Source organism: Sinohyriopsis cumingii, chromosome 7 (genome assembly GCF_028554795.1).
Source record: "Sinohyriopsis cumingii isolate HCF-2022 chromosome 7, ASM2855479v2, whole genome shotgun sequence".
In the NCBI taxonomy this organism is placed as follows: domain Eukaryota; kingdom Metazoa; phylum Mollusca; class Bivalvia; order Unionida; family Unionidae; genus Sinohyriopsis; species Sinohyriopsis cumingii.
In genome coordinates this window covers 38,680,542-38,707,300 of record NC_142967.1, presented here as the reverse complement: position 1 = coordinate 38,707,300, position 26,759 = coordinate 38,680,542, and the positions used below count along the sequence as shown (strand labels likewise).

Here is a 26,759-nt window from a genome sequence, read left to right as displayed (position 1 = left end):
TTTCTCGAATATAATTTATTTTGTATCCAATCCCCGGAATATACATACAATAAAGCATGCAACATCTGCTGTTATGATATTTTAGCATCAAAGAATAAAATGAGCAAAACATTTAAACAATCTGCAGCCACATCTGATGTTTTCTGTGTGAAATACATGGACAGTCAGATCAAAGTGTTTTTGTCATTTTAACTTCCTTTTCTTGTCTCCAAATATTGATTAACATCAACTAATTGTATCAAGTTAGTTGACAGGCACTTAGACCTGATTTTAATTTTCAGAATTATTTCTTCAAAACATGGATTTTGAAATGATTTCCCACCAAAAAGTGAAAGATACTGTGCCATTTTAAGTCTTAATGATATTTATTTCTCAAGTAGTAAATGTTATAGTGATATTTTTTCATTACTGTATTGAGGTTTTGGGTGTATTATTGTAATGTTATAGTGATACTTTCTTCATTACTGTATTTAGGTTTTGGAGTTGAGGTCTTACCACTTAGATATTGGCACTGTGTAGCATGTATGATGTCAACTAACATCTGAATGAGAAGTCAAATTTTCAGGAATATCTCACCTGTAAGACCATGTCTTTGCTTTTATATCAGACAGCTGGGCTGCGATGAAATGAAGCCATCTAACCAAGTTCTTCAATATGAACATAATCTTATTAGTGTCATAAAAGGAACATTTTGCAACTTAATCCAATTTCATTATTCCCAGCTTCCACTGCATTACAAGCCAATGAAATGTTATGGTGATGCTCTACAATTTTGCATTTTGAATAGGGTTAGAATTTAAAAGAAAAAGAATTCCCCACGTTTCCATACTGGTTGTCTTATTTAAAAAAGAAATGTATATTTTGCACATTGTTCAAAGAACCTTTAATTCTCTATATTTTGATGTATGATTGATGGGTATAATATGGGTTATAGAGTATACAGCTTGGCCTTACTCCAGATATGCACCTTTCAGAAAACTGCTAGCTCAACTTGGTCATTTTCACATTCTGAATTTCAGAGATAAATTGTAAAAAAACAATATTTACTATTGTTTAATATGGAAGAAAGCAAATTTGTTTTCTCATCATTTTTTATATTATTTCATTGCAAATAAATGAAAAGAAACATTTTCACTATATATTCTTTCACTTAAAACAGTTTTAAATTTAAGTTGACTTTATTCCTATATTCTAAGACCTTCTAATTTCCCCATAATTAAGGTCACTACTCAGACAAACATGCCTTGAGGCATATCATGTAAGTGAGGGCAAACTAAGCGTAATTAGCTCATTTTCATGCCTAACATCAATGTTAATGTAGCATTTTGTTCAGATTACATATAATGACATGAAAATAATAAAAATATTTGTATCAATTTTCATAATTGTTTTACAGCGGCACTCTAAAGTTTTATATTTTGAATAGGGTTAGAAATGTAAAGAAAAAATTTCCCCGGGTTTCCTCACTGGTTATACTGGCTATTTAAAAAAAAAGTCCTATATCTTACATATTGTGCAAAAGAACCTTTAATTTCCTTTATTTTGGTATAATTGATAGGTGTGATATGGGTTATAGAGTATACAGCTTCGCTTTACTCCAGATGTGCACCTTTCAAAAAAACTGCTAGCTCCACCTGGTCATTTTCACTTTCTGAATTTCAGAGGTAAATTGTATTTTTTTTGTTAAAAGAGCTGAGAACTTTTTTCATTTCATATATTTGGTAATTCATTCTTTGCACTTTCAGAATCTGCTATCGTCTAGTCTGGCAAAATTCGTTTTCCCTGTCTTAATAGCTGCTAAAGACAGTGTGATTAAGACTAATTCTAGTTGATTGTTTAAGCACAAGGGACCAGTCATTTTAGTTAGTGTGCTTAGATCATGTACAATTTCCACAAGAACAATATCCAAAGAAATGTCAGCCAAATTACATCAAAGTACTATTCTCTCCACCGTGAACGTTTTAAATGCAAACAACTTCACCTTACATACGTTATTCTCTCGAAAGAAAAAAAAGAACTGAGCGCCCCCTATAAAACATCGCAATACGCTACATGGTCCTGTTATTTACGCAGTAAGAAATCTACCCCCAAAACATTAACAGGGTATATGTTTTAGACTGTATGACTAGGAAAAATAAGGGCAATATTGCCGTATATTATGTATTATGAGATAAAAAGGATTATAAACGAAAGCCTTGTTGTCAAAATGTGCACAGTCCAAGTAAACCATATTCTGAATGCATTTCTACCGTACTACAAGGGTATTACCGTACAAAATAGTGCATCACCTACAACAGAGACTCAACAGGGAATATTAGGTTTTCATTATAAATATATGGTTGTTATCTTGTGAAAATAATGACAACTATCTAGAAACCTAGGAGTTTCGGTCGAGATTAAACGTCAATATGGTTAAAACGATTATGTCGTAGATTTAAATATGATTTAACTACTTTACTACAGTACCCACCATGCCAGCCAAAGGGGCTGATGTCGTTCCTTCTAAAATGTGTAAATAAAAAGTAGACAATGGATAATAACATACCATTTTTACAGAGACTTATTCATACACATAATATATATATATTATTTATAGGCAAATTGAAAGCAACGATACATGTGGTACAAACCTGCAGTTTTAGAGCCAATATAAACGTCAAGGCCGCTGTTCGCTTGTTTATAAATTATTGCCCCGGGCTTCCTGATAGCGTGCCTAGTATAATGAACGAAAAATACTCAAAATACTGTCAACGAGAGATAAAATGTAAAGTAGAGATAAGTGTTTGCATCATACACGTGTGTCAAAATTTTGTTGAACCACGTCATCCATTGAAGATCTGTTCCTTGAATGCTTACCTTAAAGCTAGTCAGAATGAAGCGCTTAGATGTTACAGAGTAAATTTGATTGTCAATATTCAGAATGGTAATCTAATCTTTGATTAGTCAGTATTGACATGCTCCGCGTCACGAACCGAATTTACTTGTCACGTAGTATGTTGAGCCCTAACTTTCAAGAGATCAAATAGAATCTAAATATGTGAATGATAATTTCCTTTAGCAAAAGTATACCCAATCTGAAGCACACCTTCACAAAATTATGAAACCAGAATCACGTGCGTATGAGAAGTAAATCAATTACCTCGAGGTGCACGTGCAATCGAAGACGTCACACGCGCACCAAAACTCTGATGTCTCTTTCATTCTAAAAACGCACGCAACATCGACCAGGTCGTTCCTTCAAGATGGCAGCTGATTCACAAGAGTATTTTTGGGGTAAGTAAATGTGAACTGCCGTCAAACTAAATGTTAATTAGTGCACAACAAACATGCAGAAAATGCCTCAGTGATATCAAGTTATCGGGCATTTCGAGTAGGAACAATTATTACCAAATTTTAAATCCTTCTTGAACTTAATAAATCCTGATTTTTGTTTGGTCAGATTATTTTCGAATAAGATTTGGAATTAAGTAACATTTTCTAAGGCAGGGGCTGTACTCCCACCAACCCCTACCGCCCAAAAATGAGCTCGAAAGAGATAGAACGTTTCCAGCAAGAAGTTTACTTTACAGAGATGGTTAAAAGTGTGCCCTAAAAGCACTTAAAATGCAGGGGTCCCAACCTCCGTGTAGAAATGTTGACTTGCCCCCTCAGCAATACAAAACAATATTTCAAGATATTCCCAATATATATACTGGAATGAATTCCAACTGGTTGTATTATTAAATTACGGCATGGTAATTACAGATAGTTAAAATTGCATTGTAAAATGCAATGGGCAAGATCCGCTCCGCTGGCCTTGTGGTTAGAGCGTCCGCCTCGGATGCAGGAGGTCGCGGATCCGAACCCCGGCCGAGTCGTATCAAAGACTTATAAAATTGGCACTTGCAGCTGCCTCGCTTTGCGTCGACATTAGGTTTGTACTAGGACTGGTCGGCCTGGTGTCAGGATAATGTCACTGGGTGGGACTTAATTCTACATGTCTTCATCATGATGCCCCAGTACTAGACATCTCTATAAACTGTCACACTGCGCAGATATCGTAGAAATGTGGCTGAAATTTTTTTAAAGCTACGTTACAAATCCACACACACACACACACACACAATGGGTAAGATTACTTAGCACTTACAAATAGTTAAAATACGTGCTAATTACAAATGGGTAAAATTACATGGTAATTAAAAAATTATATGATAATGACGCAGATAATGGACAGTTTTTTATCCTGACAAATTAGCATGTCCATGGGTCGCAGATTAATCTAGATTTTGGAGACATCGAGTCCATGCTCAGGTGTGTCATTTTTATAACTGCTTTAAGCATGTAAAGTTATGGTTATTTACCCCCGAGCTTTCAAGGTAGATCATTGTTGTGAAATGTTGCTCAAATATAGCGAAGCACAGCAAGGGGTCACATAAGGGTGGTCCAGGAACATGTTTCCACAGAACCTTTTGAAAATTAGACTTAAAATGTTTCAATCCGAGTCGTTCTAGAGGTACAATTTATGGGTCTTTTTAAATACCTTTTTTTGTGCGGATAAATATTAAGGAAGTGAAATATTGGAAATGTGGCAGATTGTATTCAGTAAATAACATCAAATTTTCACATCTGGTAGCATTTCAAATTGTCGTAGGTAAACTTACTGTTCATTAGCACGATCGCTACTACAATTTTAGCTTTAAATATCCAACAACGCTTTGCATTTGTATTGTAAATAGCAATTGGTCAGACTCGGCACTCAACCAATGATCAGATTACAGCACAGCGTCGAGTTCGTGGGGTACAAGGTGTGTAAGAGTACTCATTAGAGCTTCTATTACCGTTTTAAGGAATTGGGGTGGGGTATGAAACATCTATTTGACAAATACAATTTGCAGGATTGTGACTGGGGCCAAATCGTACGAGTCTAGCGCTGTGCGCGATATCTAACATTAATGTACCAATAACATGCTTACGGTCTAAAATTCTAAATGCAATAACTCTATAGTGTACACATTTGCATAAATGTGCCCTTGTGTATATTTAACCGAATTACTTCACAATAACTTGGGACAATATTTTGGTGAAAGTTTTAGAAATTAAAATATAGGAACGAATTTTATCTGAATCCATTCTTGCAGATTCTTAAATCAAATTGTGTTCAATCAAGACAGTGATGTTCAGGTGTTCCAGTTGTTTGAATTAACTTTTTTTCAGAATGTGTTATAATGTCTTGTATTTTATCACGTTTGAATCATCTTTTTGGTAGCAAATCACTTCCATACTGAATTGTGATGTATATACTGATCACTTCCTTACTGAATTATGATTTGTAGCATTGCATATACTGCTGGGGATCACGTCCATAATAAATTGATTTCTAGCGTTGTTTACGCGGATCGGGATCACTTTGTTGTTGAATTGTGACTTGTCCCACGGCATATACTGCTGGGGATCATTTCCTTATTAAATTGCGACTTCTAGCGTTGTACATAAGGCTGGGGATCACTTTAATGTTGAATTGTGACTTGTGGCATTGTATATGCTGCTGGGGGCCATCCCCATATTAAATTTACTTCTAGCGACCGTGGGTCACTTTCATACTTGTGACTTCAAGCGATGTATATACTGCTGGCGATCGTGTTAACAAAAAAAAAAAATCGTTAGTAAAAGCGCGCACAACTCTTCACGAGTCCTGGATCGATCAAAGAATAGTGTTGCTGATTGAAAAATACACACACAATATTATATGGTTATGAAGCTTCATCATTTCACGCACATAATCCATAAATCTACTATAATGGTCTCAATAACATATACATGCGTTTGATGTTACTTTCCTCATTTAAAGAGTTATGGGAGTGACAAAACAAATGATAAATAAACTAAACTTTTCCGTTGCCCTTTACATTTTATCGGTTGAATGCAGATACATTAGCAGGTTTCTGTCACTAGAAATAAGAGGTAGGTATGCAACAGAGTCTAATCTACAACAAAATCAGATTTTGATAAAATAGCATAATAGAAACAAAACAAGACTTACACCGGTAAATACACCAAATCTGCGTGTATGCATTTATAAAGGGCAATAGATCTGCAGGTGACTCAGCGACTTGAATGCAGGATTCGCGACTGAAAGGATGCGAGGTCTGGTCCTTCAGCTAGACGGACCTGGGTCCGTTAATGTATGTTCTTGGTCAAGGCACTGGACTACAGTTGCCTCGGTACTAAATAACCTACTTGTATTGATGTACGCAACAAAACAAACCATGACATTTATGCCGATATCTGTGAACACGATATAAATTAAAGATTTAAAAAAATGACACCTTCTTTCAGGGAAGAAATATTAAAGAAAAATGTTATTTACCTTCATTGACACTGGAAAAGTAAGTTGGGAATCTTGTTCTGTTTATCAAATTTTCCAGCACTAATCACTGTTTGGCTTTCCCTCAATGGGTTAAATTTGCGTTTCGATGCAATTGCAATATTTTAAACGTATAAATAGTTGATCATTGGTACTCGTGAATAAACGAAAAGATAACAAACGGCAACTTTATCCAGCTATTTACACAAATTGAAACGGGTTTGAAAATGCAAGGTGTCCCTGTGGTCAAAATGTTTTTGAAACTTTTTCGTCTATCAACGGTTCAAATGTATATGCATCACTTAATACAAGTGAGTTGCCCTGGATAATGAAAGTTAATACTATGATTCAAAACATTGTTCTTTATTGTTTTAGTGCCTTTACTCAAGTTGTCTTGGTATATTGCATGTATAGATAAAATATACCCACATAGGATTTCACATCCATCGCATTGTTAGCATGTTTCATAACGAATTTTTTTTTTTAAATTTAAAAGCTTGTTAAAATTGTACGTTTTTAAGACGGAGTGGTATAGATGAAGTCCTTTATAATTTTAAACAAAGATCTCAGCGATCTAAAAAAATTATCTCTTGTGCAAAATACAATTTGTTTTAAGGTCGGCATGATTTCAAACAACAATTCAACGTAAGTTCTAATGAGCATTTTTTTGAGATGAACATTTTAAAAAACTAGTCGGTAAAACGAGCACGATTTTGCAAGGTGTATACAGCAAAATACATAGATACAATTTGACAAGGCGCAGTACAGAGACTTGAAACACGACCAAGCAAAGCATTTTAAAAGACGATCAATTTCAAAGTGAATTTACAATAAATGAATTAAAACTTCCAAGATAGGATAATTATAAAAAAATATTATTGGTATTAAAAAATTCAAATTAAACTCGGAAGCAGCTTGAAAGGTGCTAACAAAATGACACAATATAGTATCTACGATAATGACAAATAAAACTTGATAAAAATTAACTGTCATCATGGTTAGTGGTATTTGTAGATATTATATTTAAGGATAGAATTAATGATTTCAATAAAATTATATTCTCTAAAGTGATTGGGTAGCTCATTCCAGTGGACAGCCAGTTTGTATTACAATCTAAACTTCAAACATTTTGTCGTGGCATGAGTGAAAAGATGATTTTTTACTAAATATTTGTTGCTACCATAAGCACTGTATCACTTTAGTCACTTATACTATCGCTTTCGCCATTTATACCATGTAGTTTGACAGTACAACTTCACAAAGGCACATTAGATATGACCCACCAAAACGAGCAGGAGACTGCTAGCGCCATTTACAATGCATGTTCAAATAACTAAAGAATCTGAATTCCAATTGAATTTTACTGTCATATCCTCCAGGTTAATCAGTGTGCGAGTCTAGAAAATATAAATGCTGGAATGACTGATATCGCACCAAGGCTTGTACTTTCACCAAATTCATGGATCTCTCTAAACCTTATTATAGTCGACGAGCGAATGATTATGGAATTTGCTTGAAGAACCTGATCAAATCGCTGTCTGCCGTCAGCTGATCTTTTTTTTTTTTTTTTTTTTTAAAGCAAGGAAATGTATAGGAGTTAATCCTAGAAACTACCACTTCCATACAGGAGCTTATCAAACAAGAAACTGAATTATGCCGTGATGTGTGTCGATCATTATAAATAATAAAACTCTGGGCCAAATCTCGGTACTACTTTACGGCTCGAGTCACGTGTCCCTACATAAAACAATTCGTGCACTTTGTTCAGTACATCTTCTCCAAGTCCTCCAATCAATTTATCTGATATCGACTATCTTCCACCTTTTTTTATTGTTTGTCAACTTTATGGTCTTAAACTAAGATACCAACAAGTTATGTAAATTGAAACAAATAATTTATTTCCCTATAATACAAAGTAAAATTTAAAAAGATCTTAAAGTATTATGAATTATATCCCAGATATTCCAAAATGCTTTATCACCAGTTCTAATGAATACAGTTCTAATTAAATTCAAGTGGTATTCAAATAAGATCAAGGACTGAAGGTGTTGATGTACATGTGATGGCATGTGATCTGATGTGACAAGTTTTCCAGTTAATCATATCAAGGACTGAAGGTGTTGATGTACATGTGATGGCATGTGATCTGTTGTGACAAGTTTTCCAATTAATCATATTAAGATAATCCAAGATGTCCATATCTGAATTCACCAGTTCCAAAATGTCTCTCTCCAAGTATAGTATTGATGAGCACTCTGTATTGACAGTGAATAAGTGATTTGAAGAAATAAACTCCAACCCAAATCAAATACCAAACACAATAAGATTGATATCTGCTTCTGATTTTATTGCAGGAATAACATAATTTCCGGTAAACAGGATACCATATACTTGACCTAGGTCATAATTAAGTTTTTATAAAAGAAACATTACTTAATGGAAAATTCCATGATAAAAAATTCTGTTAACAAAATTATAAATAAGAACATGGTCAACATAATATCTTGGACTCGGACTTCATTTTAGCCTACTCTTAAAAAATTATTAGCCCTGTATTATGTTTACCAAATAAAAACATCTCTAGTCTGGAAAATGAACATTTTTTGTGACAAAATCAAGTCCAAAATGCAATTATCCATGGCATATAATGAATTAAAAAACTTGCAATGAAATTAAATATATGCAAAAGCATATGTGTAGTCACTGTACACTTTTGAACTTGAATGCTATAAAGGAAGAAAAAAGGCCTGGTTCAAAAATAGTATTTGCCTTTTTAGTGACAAATCAAATCTGTGTCCTGCTGCAGGATCATTTTCCTTGGATCTGATTATGTTTTATTTTATTTAGGAAGTTAACAATCTATGTGGTAGTGACCCTCCATTTTATACAAGAGATAAGTTATGGGTTTGGGCAGAGATGAATTTTGACAAGCAGATGGGGAAATGTTTAAAAATGTTTACATTGACTTGAGTCTGGAAAAAGACGAGTTTGTGAGCAAGAGAAGAAAAAAAAAACAATTAACCAAGATTGGAGTAAGTCAGGACGTAAATAATGCTTTCTTTCTAGTTTATGCTTCATTTAAATTCATCTGAACAAAAAATACCCCAAGTTTGTATTGACCCATCTACCCTAAATTATATTTAATGTAACTGGAACCATGCACATTTTGTTTTGACCTAAGCACCACACTCTTACAAACTGACACGGACTTACATTTTATATTTTACTGGCTTGGGTAAGTTTTGCTTTTAGCTGATTGCCAGATATTTGTGCTCCCTGCATACTTTTATACCATGAATGATGAAACTTGGCAAGAGGATGCATCTAGAATGTTACACCCTCATCACAAAAGTAGGTTACTGTGGCTCATATTTCATACTTGGTTACAATTCAAACACTGTTCATTCCAGAATTATGAAATCAGATGATTGTGTGCATCTGTTAGTAAAATAACCTCACAACAAAGGTCATGGTGACTCTATTTTATATTTTCTTGGGTCTCAAGTTCTTGCATTTAGCTCCTGACCACATGGTCCTCTTGATAATTGTGGAAACACATTTTTAGCATGCAGTAACCACATTTTACTTCCTAGAATCGTGAAAGTTTATGCCTTTTCAGAAGTTGATATCCTCATTGCATAATGAGGTCACTGTACTATATTTTTCATGCTAAAGTGACTTCGTTGAAATTTGTTATATAGTTTATTAGGCACATTTTTTTTTCAGTCTTGGAATTTTCTTTTTACTTTTTTTTCTTCAAATTATATAATGTAGATTCTAAGAAGCTTTCTGTAACCTGTTGAACTGCTGCATCCAGTAAAATGTTTTTGGACTGAATCTGGTCATAAGAGAAAAATGTCTTAAGCAAAGGAAACAATTTTAAGTTGAACAAGGCATGACAGGCACTGTCAATAACTCTGCTAACCTGAAAAGATGGGAAAAGGTAGAATTAGTTTGACTTAAATGGCATTTGTTTTGGTTATTGTATGTCATGTGCACATTTATGAACTTGTATAAACATTACTACAGGAACAGGGATTCTTTCATTTTTAACCTACTCCAATGGCCTTTTCTGATTAGTGCATTTATTTAGTGGGAAAGTATTCAATAGATTGATGTTTTATATTGTAATAGGTTACCCCCAACGGTTTAACTGTCTTGTACATGTGAACAGTATTTCAGTTAGAGGAGTGGATTGCATACTCCATGTTATTTTTATGGTTACTTCCTGTATAGTGCCTAATCAAGGTAAGTACTGATGCATGAGCCATGAAGGTACCAACTCTTTACTCAGCTTTCATGCAGTATTATTTGGCTCAGATGAGGATAGTTTCAGAAAGTCTGAAGCAGTGTTTTAAAAGTATGAATTTTAAATTGAAGAAAAAACAGGAACATTTTGGGGTTTTATCAGCTCACTAGAACCAGTCTTGTGGTTGGATGCGGGAGGTCATGGGATTGATCCCCAGTCGAGTCATACCAAGGACTTACAAAAATGGTACTAACAGCTGCCTCGCTTAGTGCTCAGCATTAAGGGGTTAGTGTTAGGACTGGTTGGCCTGGTGTCAGGATAATGTGACTGGGTGGGACATCATGCTACGTGTCTGCAGCATGATGCCCCAGTGCTAGACATCACTATAAACTGCCACACGATAAACTGCCACACTGCAGACATCGTATCGATATGACTGAAATTTTTTAAAAACTACATTAAAAATCCAAATCACACACACACACACAGAGAACCTGTCTTGAGACCATATAAAATTTATTTTTTATGGTGTGGTCTTTTGTACCTAGCCACACTAATGTATCAACAGATGGATAGATGGATGCTGGTGGTTTAAAGGTATGTCAGCATAATACTGACTACATAGTTTAATTTAAAATTTAAAATGTTAAAATAAAAAAAGTTAAGATGTAGAGAAAAAAGAGGTAACATAAATTGGTGGACCAGAAGATTCATATTTAGTTTTGAATGGACCTCCTAAACATAGCTGTCCATCAGCAAACTCAATGGATTTGAATAGATGTGATTGTGGAAACACCAAGCATGAGCGCTCTTGTGTACATTTTAGGGGTCTTTTCAAAACAGTTTTTATCTTTTTTTGACTTTGTCATTTGCTGGTGTATAGTTTAATAAACAAATATTTATTTGTCTAAGTGGCAGATCAATAAATATTTTTACCTATTGGTAATTACAATACAGCAATCTTGGTGCTCCTCCTCTGGTTGCAATTCATCGCTTTGTACAGATTTTGTTATGCTCCAAGTCCTATGGACAAAACATACCAGGTAATTACTAAGAAGTACATGAAGAGGGAGAAGACACTGATCTAGTTTGATTTACATCATTTTCTGGCAAATTGTTGAGTTTAAGTTGCAGTTTTCACTTAGAACTCTGCCCTTGCATTTCTGATGAACAATTTTTGAAGGATTGCATTGATCAAAATTAATTTGGAATGAGGATTTACATTAAAAAGAATTGCATAAGTTTGATTTTCATTGTTTTCCAGTAAATTAGTGTGGATTTGTGGCCCCTATTCGACATAGAAGTTTGAACTTATTTACACTCGGTAGGGCTTCAGGGTTTCATGGATTCAGACCAAATCTATTACAAGGTTTCAGATCATACATATCACATTTAATGTCAATTGAATTGTGCTAAAACTTGTGTGATTTATGGTACATGTACACATTTCCAGTAGGGATTGTACTTGATGGAACCCCAGAGAAATATTTAATACTTATTATTTGTGTAATGTTAACACTTGAGAAGGCATATCGTGTACCAACTTTCAGACTGAAGGTCAATAGATGTAAAGTGTTTGATTTATTTGCCCATATCAAATTAAAAGCCAGGTATCAAATAAGATTTTCTTGTTACATTCAGGCGGCTGTCAAATTAGAAAGCCATGTATCAAATAAGATTTTCTTGTGTTTAAGTGGCCATCAGATTAAAAACAGTAAAAAGAAAATGTTCTTGCCTTATGTTTAGGCTGTGAGCTGCGAAAGGACAAACCAGAAACAACCTGGTCATTTGAAGAGGAGGAGGAGGAGGAGGAAGAGGACACTGAATATCTAATCCACACACTGTTCCTCAAACATGTGAGTGTTTAAAGCTTCAGCACTGTACCATCAATATACATTAAACAATTTTATCTTCCATTCATTCTTCACAGAAGTTTAAAGTAATCTTTGCCAAGTTTTAAGGAAGCTTTGAGAATGTTAATTAAATTTTCCGACTGCTGTTGAAACTGCACAATGAAAAGGTTTGCTAGTACAATTTAGCATGGCAAGGCCAAGGAGTTAGATGGGCACAAAAACGTCTTGCATGATTGCATGGAATGAGACATAGGCCTACATTTCCTTTCAGTTGCAATTGTGGCATGCAAACCACTGAGCCACCATGACTGACTGATGAACTGTGTATTGTTGGTTGTCAGTTCAAGGTTACTTGATACCCGTTTCACTCCCCATGTAATATCTAGCTTCAATGGTTTGACGATAACATCAGTTTTGAAAGCAAATTTGAAGGTTTTGTGGGTTTATGCTGTTTTTCAGCACTTGATACATGGTGGACAGTATATTTGGCAGTGGAAGAACTTTGGAAGATCTCGGAAAGCTTTACTAACCCACAGGAAGCAAATGGCAAACTTTCTTGCATACAGATATTATCTGAATTGTAACTTGTACCCACAAGTATAGAGATGAGATGCAAGTGATCTGTCACAGCCAGCACCTTGGAGCACTGTGTCATGCAGGACCAAGAAAACAGATAAGAACAATTGTTTCAAAAAATGAATACAAAAGTAACATTCAACTTAGACATCACAGTAAGAATCAAAGTTTATTTTTTCCTTGATCATGGTTGGTAGGTAGATGGGTGGTTTGTTAGGTGGTCTGATAGATGGGTGGTTTGTTGGTTGGTCAGGTAGATGGGTGGTATGGGTTTGTTGGGTGGTTAGGTAGATGGGTGGTTTGTTGGTTGGTAGGTAGATAGGTGGTTTGTTGGGTGATCAGGTAGATGGATGGTTTGTTGGTTGATAGGTAGATGGGTGGTTTTTTGGGTGGTCAGGTAGATCTGAATTTATTCTCTGCATGATATTGTTTACAATGGCTACCAAAGACTACTAAAAGTAGACATGAGCTATATAATTATTTTTTTAAAATTAAAAGTAATGCTGTTCCACTATCGAATTTGGCCACTGTTGGTAAAAATAGTAAAGCCTCTAAATGATTTCTCCAAAAGCTTTTAAATTTGACCCAAAGCATTTTGGCCTGAAGATGTTTTAAATGTGATACAAATCCACCATAAAACTAATGCCACCATTACTAAAAATACAAACATTTAAATTGCCTTTCTAAAACTGTTGAATAGAATTTGAAGCTTGATAAAAAGCACACTGGCATGACCTTTCAAATTTGAACGAAAGATGCCAATCCACCATCAAATATGATCACCTTCACTAAAAACAGAAACCACCTGTCAAAAATCACTTAACAAAATTATTCAAATTTTATAGGAAGCATCCTGGCATTGAGGGCATTTAATTTTACAATTCATGCTGATGACTATCAAAATATAGCCATTTTATAAATTTTTTAAATGACTTCTCCAAAACTTCTGAGTAGAATTCGATCATTTTTAACAAGAAGTTTGTTAGCATAAAGAGTTTAAAATATTTAAAAGTGGTGATCTGGGATCAAATGTGGCCACCATTAACAAATAAATAAAAACTTTTAAATTATGTGTCCAAAAGTGCTGAGTAGAAATTGACCCAAAGTGACAGAAAGCATTTTGGTATTAAGACTATTGAAGTCTGTGCAGATGATACTGATTCACATTATACATGGTTGCCATTACTAAAAATATAAAAAACTTCATATGACGTATTTTTAAGTGAATAGAATTTGTCCAATTATGATAGAAAGCATACTTTAAAATTATACAAGGGATATTGATCCATGGGCCATATTTACTGAAACTAAAATAAAATTTTGATGTTTTTGTCAAATGCAAACTAAATTCAAATTTGACAGAACATCCCAGCAGAGAGAAATTTTCATTTTTACCCTTGATACTAAACCATTTTATATGGCAGCCATGTATTATAGGGCTAAATTTAGTTATTTCAGGTGCTATGGTATTTATATTAGTTTTAGAAGAAAAGATATTTGTGATTAAATTTTCTAAATTCTCTATATAAATTAAATAACAGTATGTCTATGATAGAGGAGTGACTCTACAGTCACTGTTAGATTTAGAGGCAGAGATTTAAGGTCAATACTAGTTACCAGCAGCTATTTAAATGCTATGGTGTCAAGTTACAGTCCAGAGAAATTGAAACAAAAGAGTCAGTAGGACAGTTGGAAGATGTGTTTGTAAAGCTAATTAAAATCAATTATAGCAAGTTTGCCATAATACTTAAACATTAAAATTAGTGACCATTTGAAGGGAAATTTGAATCTCTTTTAGTAGGTATAAAGTGCTTAAAATAGAGTTGGGTAGTTATAGTTTAATTTTGAAGTAATTTGTTCAAAAGGATAAAGTTTACAAGTAATTTCATACTCAAAATAATATTTTTGTAAATTCTAACACACAGCATCAGTGGGAAAAGAGTGTGTATGGATAGTACATATATGGCTTTATTTTGGATTACAAAATTTAGATTCTGTGCATTTTGATATGTAGATTAGAGTTAGATAAAGGGTCTGTACCTAACACAGTCAGACCAGAATATTAGTTTAGAATAGGTCTTCAGGGAATGTTTTCTTTGAAGTCTGCTAGGATTGTTTAAAAAGCCAGGTCAAACATAGTGCAGGGAGTCAGCATGAAGAACTAGGGGCAACATACTTCATTAAAGGTAGAAAAAGAAGAAGAAACCCTCTTGCTTGTGACTAATTCCCCATAGCGCAGTGACATCAGAAAGGCGCTACTACACATGACTGGAAATAAAAAAAACCTTGAGGCTTTATGCACAAAACTGCTCTACAGAATTTGACCAAATTTATCATATAAAATACTGGCATTGAGATTTTTCAGTTTTATGCATCTGATGCCATAATGATGCCATTCTCCCAATAACATACTGGTCTGGAGGTCTTTCAGTTTGTACAAATGCCATTCTGACAATAGAATACTGGTCTGGAGCTCTTTCAATGTTATACAAATGATGACATTCTCCCAATAGCATACTGGTCTGGAGGTCTTTCATTGTTATACAAATAATGCCATTCTGACAATAGCATACTGGTCTGTAGGTCTTTCAGTTTGTACAGATGATTCCATTCTGACAATAGAATACTGGTCTGGAGCTCTTTCAATGTTATACAAATGATGACATTCTCCTAATAGCATACTGGTCTGGAGGTCTTTCATTGTTATACAAATGATGCCATTCTGACAATAGCATACTGGTCTGGAGGTCTTTCAGTTTGTACAAATGCCATTCTGACAATAGAATACTAGTCTGGAGCTCTTTCAATGTTATACAAATGATGACATTCTCCCAATAGCATACTGGTCTGGAGGTCTTTCATTGTTATACAAATGATGCCATTATGACAACAGAATACTGGTCTGGAGCTTTCATTGTTATACAAATGATGCCATTCTGACAATAGCATACTGGTCTGGAGGTCTTTCAGTTTGTACAGATGATTCCATTCTGACAATAGAATGCTGGTCTGGAGCTCTTTCAATGTTATACAAATGATGACATTCTCCTAATAGCATACTGGTCTCGAGCTCTTTCAGTTTGTACAAATGATGCCATTCTGCCAATAGTATACTGGTAATGAGGTCTTTCAGTGTTATACAAATGATGCCATTCTGACAATAGCATACTGGTCTGGAGGTCTTTCAGTGTTATACAAATGATGCCATTCTGCCAATAGCATACTTATCTGGACGTCTTTTAGTTTGTACAAATGCCATTCTGACAAAAGCATACTGGTCTGGAGGTCTTTTTAGTTTGTACAAATGCCATTCTGACAAAAGCATACAGGTCTGGAGCTCTTTCAGTTTGTAAAAATGATTCCTTTCTGCAAAAACAGTGATTGTTTCTCAAAAAAGAAAACATTTAAACCATTTCTGAACAAGTACTCTACAGAATTTGATCAAACATCACTGAAAAACATCCAAGTATAAAGGGCTTTCATGTCTTTATGTGGTGCCTGTCATCAGCTAACAGAAAAACATTTACATAGATTATCTATAAAAAAGGTAGAAACAAATTTGACACATCTTTGCCAAGAGCCCTTAGAATAACTGACTTTTTATAGTGTGCAAAAAGCTTTGTTCTGCTGACTCTGCTTAGCTGGTATTGCTTTTGGCAGCTGAGTGATTTCAGGCCTGCTTGTGCCTCTTTAATATTTTTTGTACAAGATTGTTGCAAAGGTACTGCATGTTTTTAATTATGACTGAGATGGAATGTGCATAAGTCTGAAAGATATTGTTAGTAAATACTGATTCCAATTCATAAATTAAAGTAATGGGGTGGTGGCTGTCATTAAATATTGGTTTATTAATGAATAGACATAGTGAGACATGTGGATTTTCTTATTAGCATGTTCAGTCTCATCATTTAGACTAGTTAGATTACATAAACCATGATTACAGAAGAGCATTCAAATATTCTTTTCAGGCTGTCTTAGGACCCTCTGCTGTTAAGGGAGAAAGGAATATAGTGGAAATTGAAACCAAAAACTTTGAAAAAAATACTGTGAAGCAGTCACTACTTTCTCTGACTTTGGGACAACAGGATATGGTGAGTAAATGTGTTTTTATGTATACTGTAAAGTTGCTGTATGATAAGTCAAAATTTTGTGAGCATAAAATGGTAAATAATATAGCAAGGAAAACTAAATAGTTGAAATGTTGCTTACCTTAAGTTATTTAACAGATTATAAATTGCCAAGATTTTATGGTAGATAAATATACCTCTCCCCCAATAACTTGCACACAATGGTGCCCCAAAACAGACTGCAGCAAAAGCAAGGGTACAGTTTACTGTGGGACATATTGAAAACAAAAGGTGACTAGAGATGAGTGGGATTGGTGGGGGAGGATGTGGGTTAAATGGTTAAATACTTGTTATCTCACTGGAAATAATTCTCAATAAATAGTGTTTTCTAGTCAATATGTTAAATTTTCTGTACAAATTTTTAAGAGGACTAACCTCCGACACTGTTAGAACATTACTCCAAGAGGTTTCAACACAGATCACATGTACGAGTGAAATCATTGTGTACTATGTCTGCTTTTTCTTGTGAATGTGCATACATAGTGTTAATGCCAATTTAGAGCAGAAAAAATGACCTTTGTTTCGAGAAGCAGGGTCAAAATTCAGTTTCTGCTCCATCAGTAAAATATTGATGCAATGATTCACAGCAAGTAATCATGTTTTTTGTTCATCCTTTAGCATACTCAAGTTCCATTTTGGAAATTTTATAAATTTGGAACTCACTGCTCCATAAATGAACACTAGCTTATGGCACAACTATTACTCCTTCCTTTGCTGTCATTGATCACATTTGTGAATAAATATGATAAACCATTTATTCTGAGATACTTGTGCTACTTCCATAATATTACAAGTTTTTGATTGGTCAGCTGAAATGAGTCGACTTGACACAGTAATGACCACTAACTCCTTATCAGACTGGATTTGCAGGACATTTTATTTCAACTTTTTTGCTCTTCCCATTTACATGATTTGATAACAAAAGATGTACAGTAATAAATGTGATAATAAAAAGCAGCTTTAGCTGATTTCAACAAATAATAATAATAATAACAATAATAGTACCAACAATAATAACAATAGTACCAACAATAATAACAATACTTTATTCCATGAGGCTAACTCAGTATACAGGTTTTATAAAATTGTCCCCTGAAGCCTTCAGGATCAACTGTTTAAATGCAAGAGAAATTTTTATGAATAAAAAAGCAACCATGCTCAAACACATTAGCAACATAATGGAGTACATGTGTTTCAATATTTACCGGGAAAACTTTCTTGCTGAGCTAGATAATTGTATAGTTCAATGTATTTTGTTTTGAACACATTTAGCTTTGGGGAGTTCAATCCATAGAATAGCACAAGCAAATCATGTTTTAAGGTATTTGTTTTTGGAAATGGTGTCTTGCAATGATCATTGTAATTGATTTCAGTCCTTGGTACTGTTTTTCAAACTTAAAATAAAAATAAAAACAGTTGGTTGGTGATTCTTCCCGATGTTTTACAGGGTTCTTCCTTCACCAGGTATACAGGCTGCCATGTATAGTCTATCTTGTGCTGATAAATGGCATTAAACCCTACAATAACAACCCATTCTCTGATAAGATTGAAAAGAATGTTTATTGTTTCTATTCCCAGTAGTTGTAGGTGGGTGGTTTGGTAGGTACAATGTACAAGGAATGTGACTTGACAACACTAAGCATATTAGTGACAATTAAAATGATAAAACAGTTGAAAATATTACAATAAAATATTGCATGAAATCTTTGGTTGGAAAAGGGCCCAAGATCACTTTAGTCTTTTATTTTCCGTGTTATTTACAGTGGTAATGTGAGATATAGTGAAAGCAGAGGTAAACTGTGTGATTGTTGATTACTCTGGCTAGAGGTTTAAAAAAATCTTGGAATTTATGAGTTTACATTGGGAATAGGGAACAAGACCCATCAGTTTCCTGGAAAATTGGAAACAAGCAGTAGTAAGGCATGAGTACTAATTTTGTGATCGTGATGTTGCTATCAGGTCGGTGTTCAATCAACAATGGTTAGATGTTGGTTTTGAGCTCAAGTTTGATAGTCATTTCAGTGAAGATACACAAGTCTGATTCATTAAAATAGAAAAGCTGTTGAATTTCATACATTTTTCTTTCAGTTCATGTTGGATATCAGCTTTAGTCAAGGCTCTCCAGTCACCTTTAGACTTATTGAGGGTTCAGGGCCAGTCTGTTTAGCGGGACAGCAGTTAGTGGGTAGGTACTACATTAGTCTACCAAGACAGCTTAGTCTTGATGACTGTGGCTAAATTCAGTTTCATGTCATGAACCTTAAAATGTTAGTATTGATCAGCATTCCTGCTGGCTTTTGTACATGTACCTCCTATTGATCAAAATTGAGGGTACATGTATGCACTATGTTTTTAATGATCCAAAATTTGAGGTAAACAATGGTGCACTATGTGTCAGTTAATTTCATTATTCTGTATATGTCTATGTGTTCTTTGACTTATGTATGTAGTAGTAATTGTTAAAATGGGCATGCATGTGAGTTTTTGTAGGTAAATATGGTAGAGCACATGAATAGGAATGTTGAGTACAGATAGTGCATCCATTAGCACTAGTTCAAACTAAACTGTTTTTGGAAGATTACCACAAATTTTAGACATTATCATCCCAAGGTTTAGTTTATGTATAATATGACATCCATTATAAAACTTGTCACTACTACTCATAAGGAGATAATCATATCAGCATGTGGGTTTCACTAAACGTGATGACTAGTTCTAAAACAAATGGTCTTAGTGTGTATACATGATGACTAGTTATAAAAAATGGTCTTAGTGTGTATACGTGATGACTAGTTCTAAAACAAATAGTCTTAGTGTGTATACGTGATAACTAGTTATAAAAAATGGTCTTAGTGTGTATACGTGATGACTAGTTCTAAAACAAATAGTCTTAGTGTGTATACATGATGACTAGTTATAAAAAATGGTCTTAGTGTGTATACGTGATGACTAGTTCTAAAACAAATAGTCTTAGTGTGTATACATGATAACTAGTTATAAAAAATGGTCTTAGTGTGTATACGTGATGACTAGTTCTAAAACAACGGTCTTAGTGTGTATATGTGATGACTAGTTCTAAAAAAAATGGTCTTAGTGTGTATACATGATGACTAGTTCTAAAAAAAATAGTCTTAGTGTGTATGTTTAACACATTTTGCAACTGCTCTTTGCATGAATCCTGTATCACTCATATTTAAAGCCCTGTGCATATTTTACTGTAGCAGTAAAGTAATTATTTAATTTTGTATCATATCTAAGGGCACATTTTGTAAAAGAGTGCAATATTAATTATATACATGTACAAATGCAACTGAAGAATGCCTCATGGAATATTTACTAATGACCAAATTAGTTTCTTTGAATACTGGATTGCAGAGGTGACATTTAGAATATCAAGGTGGTCTTAAATAAAAATTGGTGCTTGTCTTGAAAATCTTGTTATTGCTACTCATTCCAAGTGGATGGTCAAAATTGAAGGTTTTACTGAAGGACTTCTAGTGATGTCTGGTTGGTCAAAAATGAATGAGACAAGTGTGTTGTTAATACTGTATTATATTTTTGTTATCAAAATTGGTATTTTGGAGTTTCTAAACAACTTGACAGTTTCAGTACTAAGAAGAAACAGACATGTCAAGAATTCCTGGAAATTATGTACTGCCAGTCGAGTCAGTCATTTTGAAGGACTTGTATCATTGATACATGCAGCGTTCAATTTGTGTTTATGCAAACTGAAGTCAAATATTACCAATATGACCGATGCATCCTTGTCTGTGGTATCCTATAAATTGTTGCAAATTCTGCATGTTGCATAATGTTCCTGGTTGTAGTTCCATTTGATGTGCATTATGTAGATGAGCAGTTGAATGACACTGATCAGCAAGACGTGTTACCTAATGACAACATTCATTTTAGTGATGCAGTAAACCAGTCAATAACTTGTATAAACAAATATCTTTACAAGAGGCAATCAATCAATATATTGAAAACATTTTGGCAACCAATTGCCCAGATTAATAAATGAAAAGGATGCAAACCAACCAATGTTCTATAGGCCTTCCTCTTGTACTGTCCACCATTAGAACAAATAAAATTTACTCTTGGAATGGAATTTGAGAATAAATGTTTGCAAAATAGTCATTGTGATCTCTCTCAAAATACATTACAAGGAAAATGTGGAAATTTTAAAATTATACTGTAGGTAGTTTATTTTACATGCCATTAGATGTTGACTTTGTGCAACGGATTCTAGTTGCTATTCAGAACACTGTCAGGATAGGACACATCAGTTAGTAATTACTGTAGCCTACTAATAGACAGTAGAGTAAATAAATAAAATTAAATTCATTATAAAACTTGGCTTCTACTTGGACTTGTTTCAACGAAGGATATTATGGCAAAATTTCCCGAAATGAACTGTTGCCATGGCATCAGATATTGCAGATACATTTACTATTATATGCACATCTCTAGGGATTCAGAAGTTCAAGGGTAACAAGGGTCATCTAATTGTTTTGTGCATGTCCATGGATTAAGATAAAAAAATTGGAAAAGAATTGCATGGTGTACATTAAGCAGCTAATTGGGTGAGGGGTATAATGGTTCAAAGGTCATGGAGTGTTGCTTGGTGATTGTAATGTAATATAAATAGTTTTCTAGCTGGGATACTGTATTACTCACTCTGGTATTTTTAGAATACCCAGATGATGCCAATGAAAGTCAAGATGGTTCCATGTTAGATGAGGACATTGAAGAGGAGGAGGATATATCAAAGGATGAAGAAAGCTTTAAGAAAGTACCTGCCAAGAGGAAAGCTTCATCCCAGATCTCAGGAAAGGTCAAGGTCAAAATTGAATTTTGCTGAGTTGGATATTTCTCGCATGTTTTGTCTTTTGTATGATCAGTGGAGGTGGCTGCACTGTTCACTCTCATCTTACTCATTTACAGTTATTTTCCTCTTGTATTGAGAGACATATTATAATTAAAAATTCTTGTCAAGTGTCAATTTCCACCCTGTGAAAATTTTGGTTTAGGAAGATAAGCCCCTACCCTGAAAAGCAGTAATGTCAATATACTTTTGCTTCACAAGTTGAAATTGACACACTTGACAAGAATTTGTTGACTGTCAATGGACAATTGCATCATATGCATTATGGTCAAAGATAGGGTGATGCTATTTCAGCTCTGTAGTTTCCAGTATACTGTACACACTGCAGTTGAGATTTCAAACTGACCTAGTCCTGTACATTTTCCCTGACATCACTTATAAATGACATAATAATTCAAAACATATGACTGGTTACTCAGTGGTGATTCTAATTCAACAACTTTGAATATCTCAGACTGATCAGTATAATGAAATGCAAGACTCATCTTAGTTACCACACCATTTCTTTTGCGGTACATGACAAATGTCCCGATACCAAGGATTAGTGACCAGTAGTTGTATCACTGGTACTGTCTTTACTGCTTATAAGCCCCTTACACACAAAACATTATTACTTTAATGTATTAATTTGGGAGGGAAAAAATATTGTTCATAGACATTTGAGGGGCCTTGAGTGGCGGAGTAGTCTAAAGCGCTTGCCGTTCCAGATCACCACCATCTCACCTCTGTCTGCATGGGTTTGAGTCTCAGGCTTGGCTAACATAGGTATGTGAGAAAGCTTGCCAGTTGCTACTCGTGGGTTGGTGGTTCTTCCTCCACCAATAATACTGGCTGTTTTGTATAGCCTATCTTGTGCTGAAAAATGGCATTAAACCCTACAACAACAACAACAAAGACATCTATATGCTCATGAATCTCCTGCACAGCAGGGTTCTTCTCCAGAGTTTAGGGTTGTCTGTATTCTGAGTCTCCTCTTTAATTTGCTGAAATCTCCAGCTTGTGCAAAATTATTAGCAGTACATTTGATTTTTTATCCATAATCTCTGGTTTAAGGCCAAAGGACATTACAAAGAATTTTGTTTCACACTTGCAGTTATTGTATATTTTATGGATGTTAATTCCAACATGCAAGATAATGCTGTTATTGCAAACTTTGCTATTTGGAGTTTTTCAAAAATATCATACCATAGTTTAAATACTTGGCCATTGAAAAGGAAAGGAGAGAAGAAATTATCTCATCTTGAATTTGTAAAATTTATTTTCAGTCTGTGAGGAACAGTTTTTGTTAATAGAACCTTGTAATTGACAAATGAGAAGGCAAATAAATACAGTTGCTAGTCTGAAAATTGTTTTATGTAAATAATTTGAAACTGAATTTTGTAAAGTGACAAAAATATACACATCAATAAGTGTTTATTCAAAAGTAGGATTGGTTTTTTTAGACAAGTCAAATTACAATTATGCATTTAAAAAATAATGGTTTTGCTGTAAGACTTGTTTCAAGTTTTTTTGAAATCATGCATCAGAAATTAATGACGTTGATATATAAATTGTTACCATATATACAAGTCAAGGCAAACTGCAAACAAGAAAGATCCTTATCTGCTGCAGCATAATGTGCCTGCAGATCAGGGTTTATGCTGTTCTACTGATTACTCCTAACAAGCTGCAATGACTTAGGTCTACTGGCACATTATGCAATGGCAGATCTGGGTCTGTGCAGTTTGCAGTTGGACTAGATTTTTAAGCAAGTGTATATGGTAAATAATTAGTGTTTTAATTAAAAAAATATGCATTTGATCAAAGAGTCTTCTAATTTAATAAGAAGCTAGTGGACATGCAAACAATGCAACACCTTTGATATGTTATGTGCACACATGCACAATAGCCTGAGGACTGTTAATAAAAATGCTCCATTTCTCAATAACATGAAGGCAGTTCCGCAACTTACCAATTTGCAGTAAATAACTTGTATAAACAATGAAGCCTGAGGTTCACCAATTAGAATGGACAGGTTTCTCTGTAGTATCCTCTCAGGTGAAAGTAATCTGCCACATGAAGCCATAGTCGAATTTGGTATCTTTTAAAAAGATGAAAAGATTTTCTGTAGAGTTAGTAAAGCTCAATATTTATTAAAATATCCAATGTGTATTGTTATGCCTGTCCTCATTCTCTACTAAATCATTTTTTGGTATCATTTTAAATCTAAATCTTCAGCTCATAATTTATCCCAAAACCCATTTCAAATTTAAGGCTGGACCATCAAATGTTTTTGTATATAGAACTTGGATCTGGATTACTACTCAACTTGAAAAATATTTGGACTATTTTGATTCCTGCTTTGCTTCATCTTTCAGGCGTCCAGTTTAATTTGATTAATTTAAAACCTGAACTTTACAGACCATATTTATCCCAAACCTACAAAACAATTCTACAAACACACCACCGCTATTGATTATAAAAACCTGCAATGCAATTATTTCATTGATGATACCAAATAAAAAATAGATGGGCAGTACGATATAACTTATTCTATGAATTGTTAGTAAACTTTTGTTTTGGGGGTAATAGGTCAAAGTTCAATGTCAGACTGAAAAAAGATGATTGGTTTCTGCAAATGACTTTACATGGCAGATATATACTGTACATGGTATTCTGTTCATGATGGTGAACAATATTCTTGTGGTGCTCTGCTTTGTTGAAATAATTCCTTTCTTCACTGTAAATTGAATTAAACATGATGACAAGGAGCACACTTGTGGCAAGTTTTGTGCAATTTTTCATGTAGATGCAAATGCGTGTCTGTCATCCACACCCACACTCTAGATTAACCTCATTTTAGTTGTCTTTCCTAGCTAAATAATAAATTGACCCGACTGAAAATTGGGTCCGTTAATTACATATTTGTTATCTTTGTGGACCATGGCTTTGTTGGGGTACAACCATTTTAGCATGATTCATCAAAAACTACTTCAGGCAGCTGAATAAAATTTGGCAGTCACATTTTTATAAACCTTTTGATCTCATAAAATTTTCAGGTAATTTTATTTGCACCTGGTCCATGGTAAAACACATTATGATCATCCATTTCTTTTGCTCAGAGCATAAATATCTTGAGTTTGAAATTATCAGCTAAAAAATACACTGCCTTCATCAGCAACTAATTACATAAGGTGTCCATAGTAATTAGGGAAGCTACGTTTTCAGAACATGTTATGTTGTGATGTTGTCCATCTGTCAATTTTTTTGTACAAAAATTCCGGTTATCCAACATCTACAGTTAACAAATTTTGTGGAAGGTTGAATTCAGTTTGGGTAAGAAAAATGACTATCAATTTTGGGATCAGAAGGTCAGCTATGTTCTGCTGAGATCATGGAGGACTACATAAACATGTGGCTTGCACATAATGTACCATTCATAATTACTCGATGATTAATCTTGCAAGCAGAATTTAAGCAAAATCCACTTAGATTATAGAAATTCTAGTCTTGAAAGAAGGGGCTAGAGCAAAGAAAGATGCTTAGCTAATTATTAGGCAGGCCAAACTGCCAGCCTCTGCAGAACCTGGACCATTTCTTGAGAAGGAAAGTTTGAAATGTGACTTCTTTTTTTAACCAAATCTTCCACCTTCCAGATTAGCTTTGCCCATGGTCCAAGAAACTGATCCAATCATTTTTCCTAAGAATGAATTTTAACAGACCAAGGCTAAAATAATACCTTAGTACTGTCACCCCTGTATCCTATTGCAAGGTCTGCATCATGGTTCAACTAATGAGGCAATGTTCCATACTAACCTGAAAGAAACATTTAAATTGATGGACCATAAATAGTTTATATGTAATGTAAAGTATTATGGTATATAGCTTGTTTTGCCTGCTTAATATTGCAAATTTCTGCAGAACATTTGTTGCTTTTTTTGTTATTGTAATGATTATTATTATTCTATTGCAGAAGGGCAAGCGAGACTCCAGTCCTGATGAGGACGAGGTAGCTAATTATAATTTACACTTCTAGAATAAATATTGGCATCATGGTTTTCTATGACAGCTAGATTTATTTCCCTTTGTCCATTTGCTAATAGCTCATTAGTACAGGTGCACAAAATCTGTATATTTAACATGGACTGGAGGTGTACAGTAAAACCTGTTATGAGAGACCGCCCCTTCTGCCAACCAAAAGCGGTCTCTCAAGACAGGTGGTCTCTCATAAGAGGTGTGTGAAAATGGACTGGTTTTCAGAGTCAATAGTTAGCATTGTTGAAAAATAAATAATATCCATACTCACTGTACATGTATCATATCCTTTATTCATGAATCTTGTTAAATATTGCATGTATTCCTCTCAAAATATCTTTATATAATAAAGATATACATCTATCAAACAACGAGAATAAAATTTTTATTTCAACATCACATTAATATGTACAAAAAATGAACAGTTAAAATATGATGTATATATCTTATTTTATACACTTATTCACTTGTTTTTTTTTAAAGAAATCCATTATACTTCTTTGTTGACATGTTTTACTCAGCTATTTAGTCTGAACATGTATCTCAATTATTGCCTTTTCCTGAATCAACTTTCCACTTACTGGTATGTTTTTACTCCTTGCAACACAAAACCACTCCCATACTCGCTCGTTCAGATCTCCGTAAACTGTCCGTCGTGCCGTGGCATATTTCCTCTGTGCTTGTGCACCTTTCTGCCATTCGTTTCTAA

At 34.3% G+C, this 26,759-nt stretch overlaps 2 protein-coding genes and 1 long non-coding RNA gene across 6 annotated transcripts in view; 1 reads left to right on the top strand and 2 right to left on the bottom strand.

The window, feature by feature from the left end:
- The window catches only part of LOC149795050 (nucleotide exchange factor SIL1-like), a 43,241-nt gene extending 40,380 nt beyond the window's left edge, over positions 1–2,861 (bottom strand). Inside the window, exon 1 of the mRNA XM_089964729.1 lies at positions 2,631–2,861. The gene's annotated coding sequence lies outside the window, so the exon portion shown is untranslated. The remainder of the gene's footprint in view (positions 1–2,630) is intronic.
- A 254-nt stretch (positions 2,862–3,115) lies between these two features.
- The window catches only part of LOC149795048 (nucleoplasmin-like protein ANO39), an 84,945-nt gene continuing 61,301 nt past the window's right edge, over positions 3,116–26,759 (top strand). For 2 of the 4 annotated variants that reach the window (XM_089964733.1, XM_089964732.1), the window contains exons 1-6: positions 3,125–3,273; positions 12,342–12,451; positions 16,993–17,115; positions 19,240–19,336; positions 21,843–21,991; positions 25,989–26,024. In XM_089964733.1, the coding sequence (XP_089820859.1) occupies positions 3,243–3,273; positions 12,342–12,451; positions 16,993–17,115; positions 19,240–19,336; positions 21,843–21,991; positions 25,989–26,024 (546 nt within the window). In that variant the 5' untranslated portion in view covers positions 3,125–3,242. Of the gene's footprint in view, positions 3,274–12,341; positions 12,452–16,992; positions 17,116–19,239; positions 19,337–21,842; positions 21,992–25,988; positions 26,025–26,759 lie in introns of all 4 variants that reach the window. The other 2 variants (XM_089964730.1, XM_089964731.1) reach the window with 2 other exon arrangements.
- Positions 8,753–24,112, bottom strand: LOC149795049 (uncharacterized). The gene is made up of 2 exons (XR_016422236.1): positions 23,988–24,112; positions 8,753–10,271 (listed from the first exon to the last, which is right to left on the bottom strand). It is a non-coding gene; the product is annotated as an uncharacterized LOC149795049 (long non-coding RNA).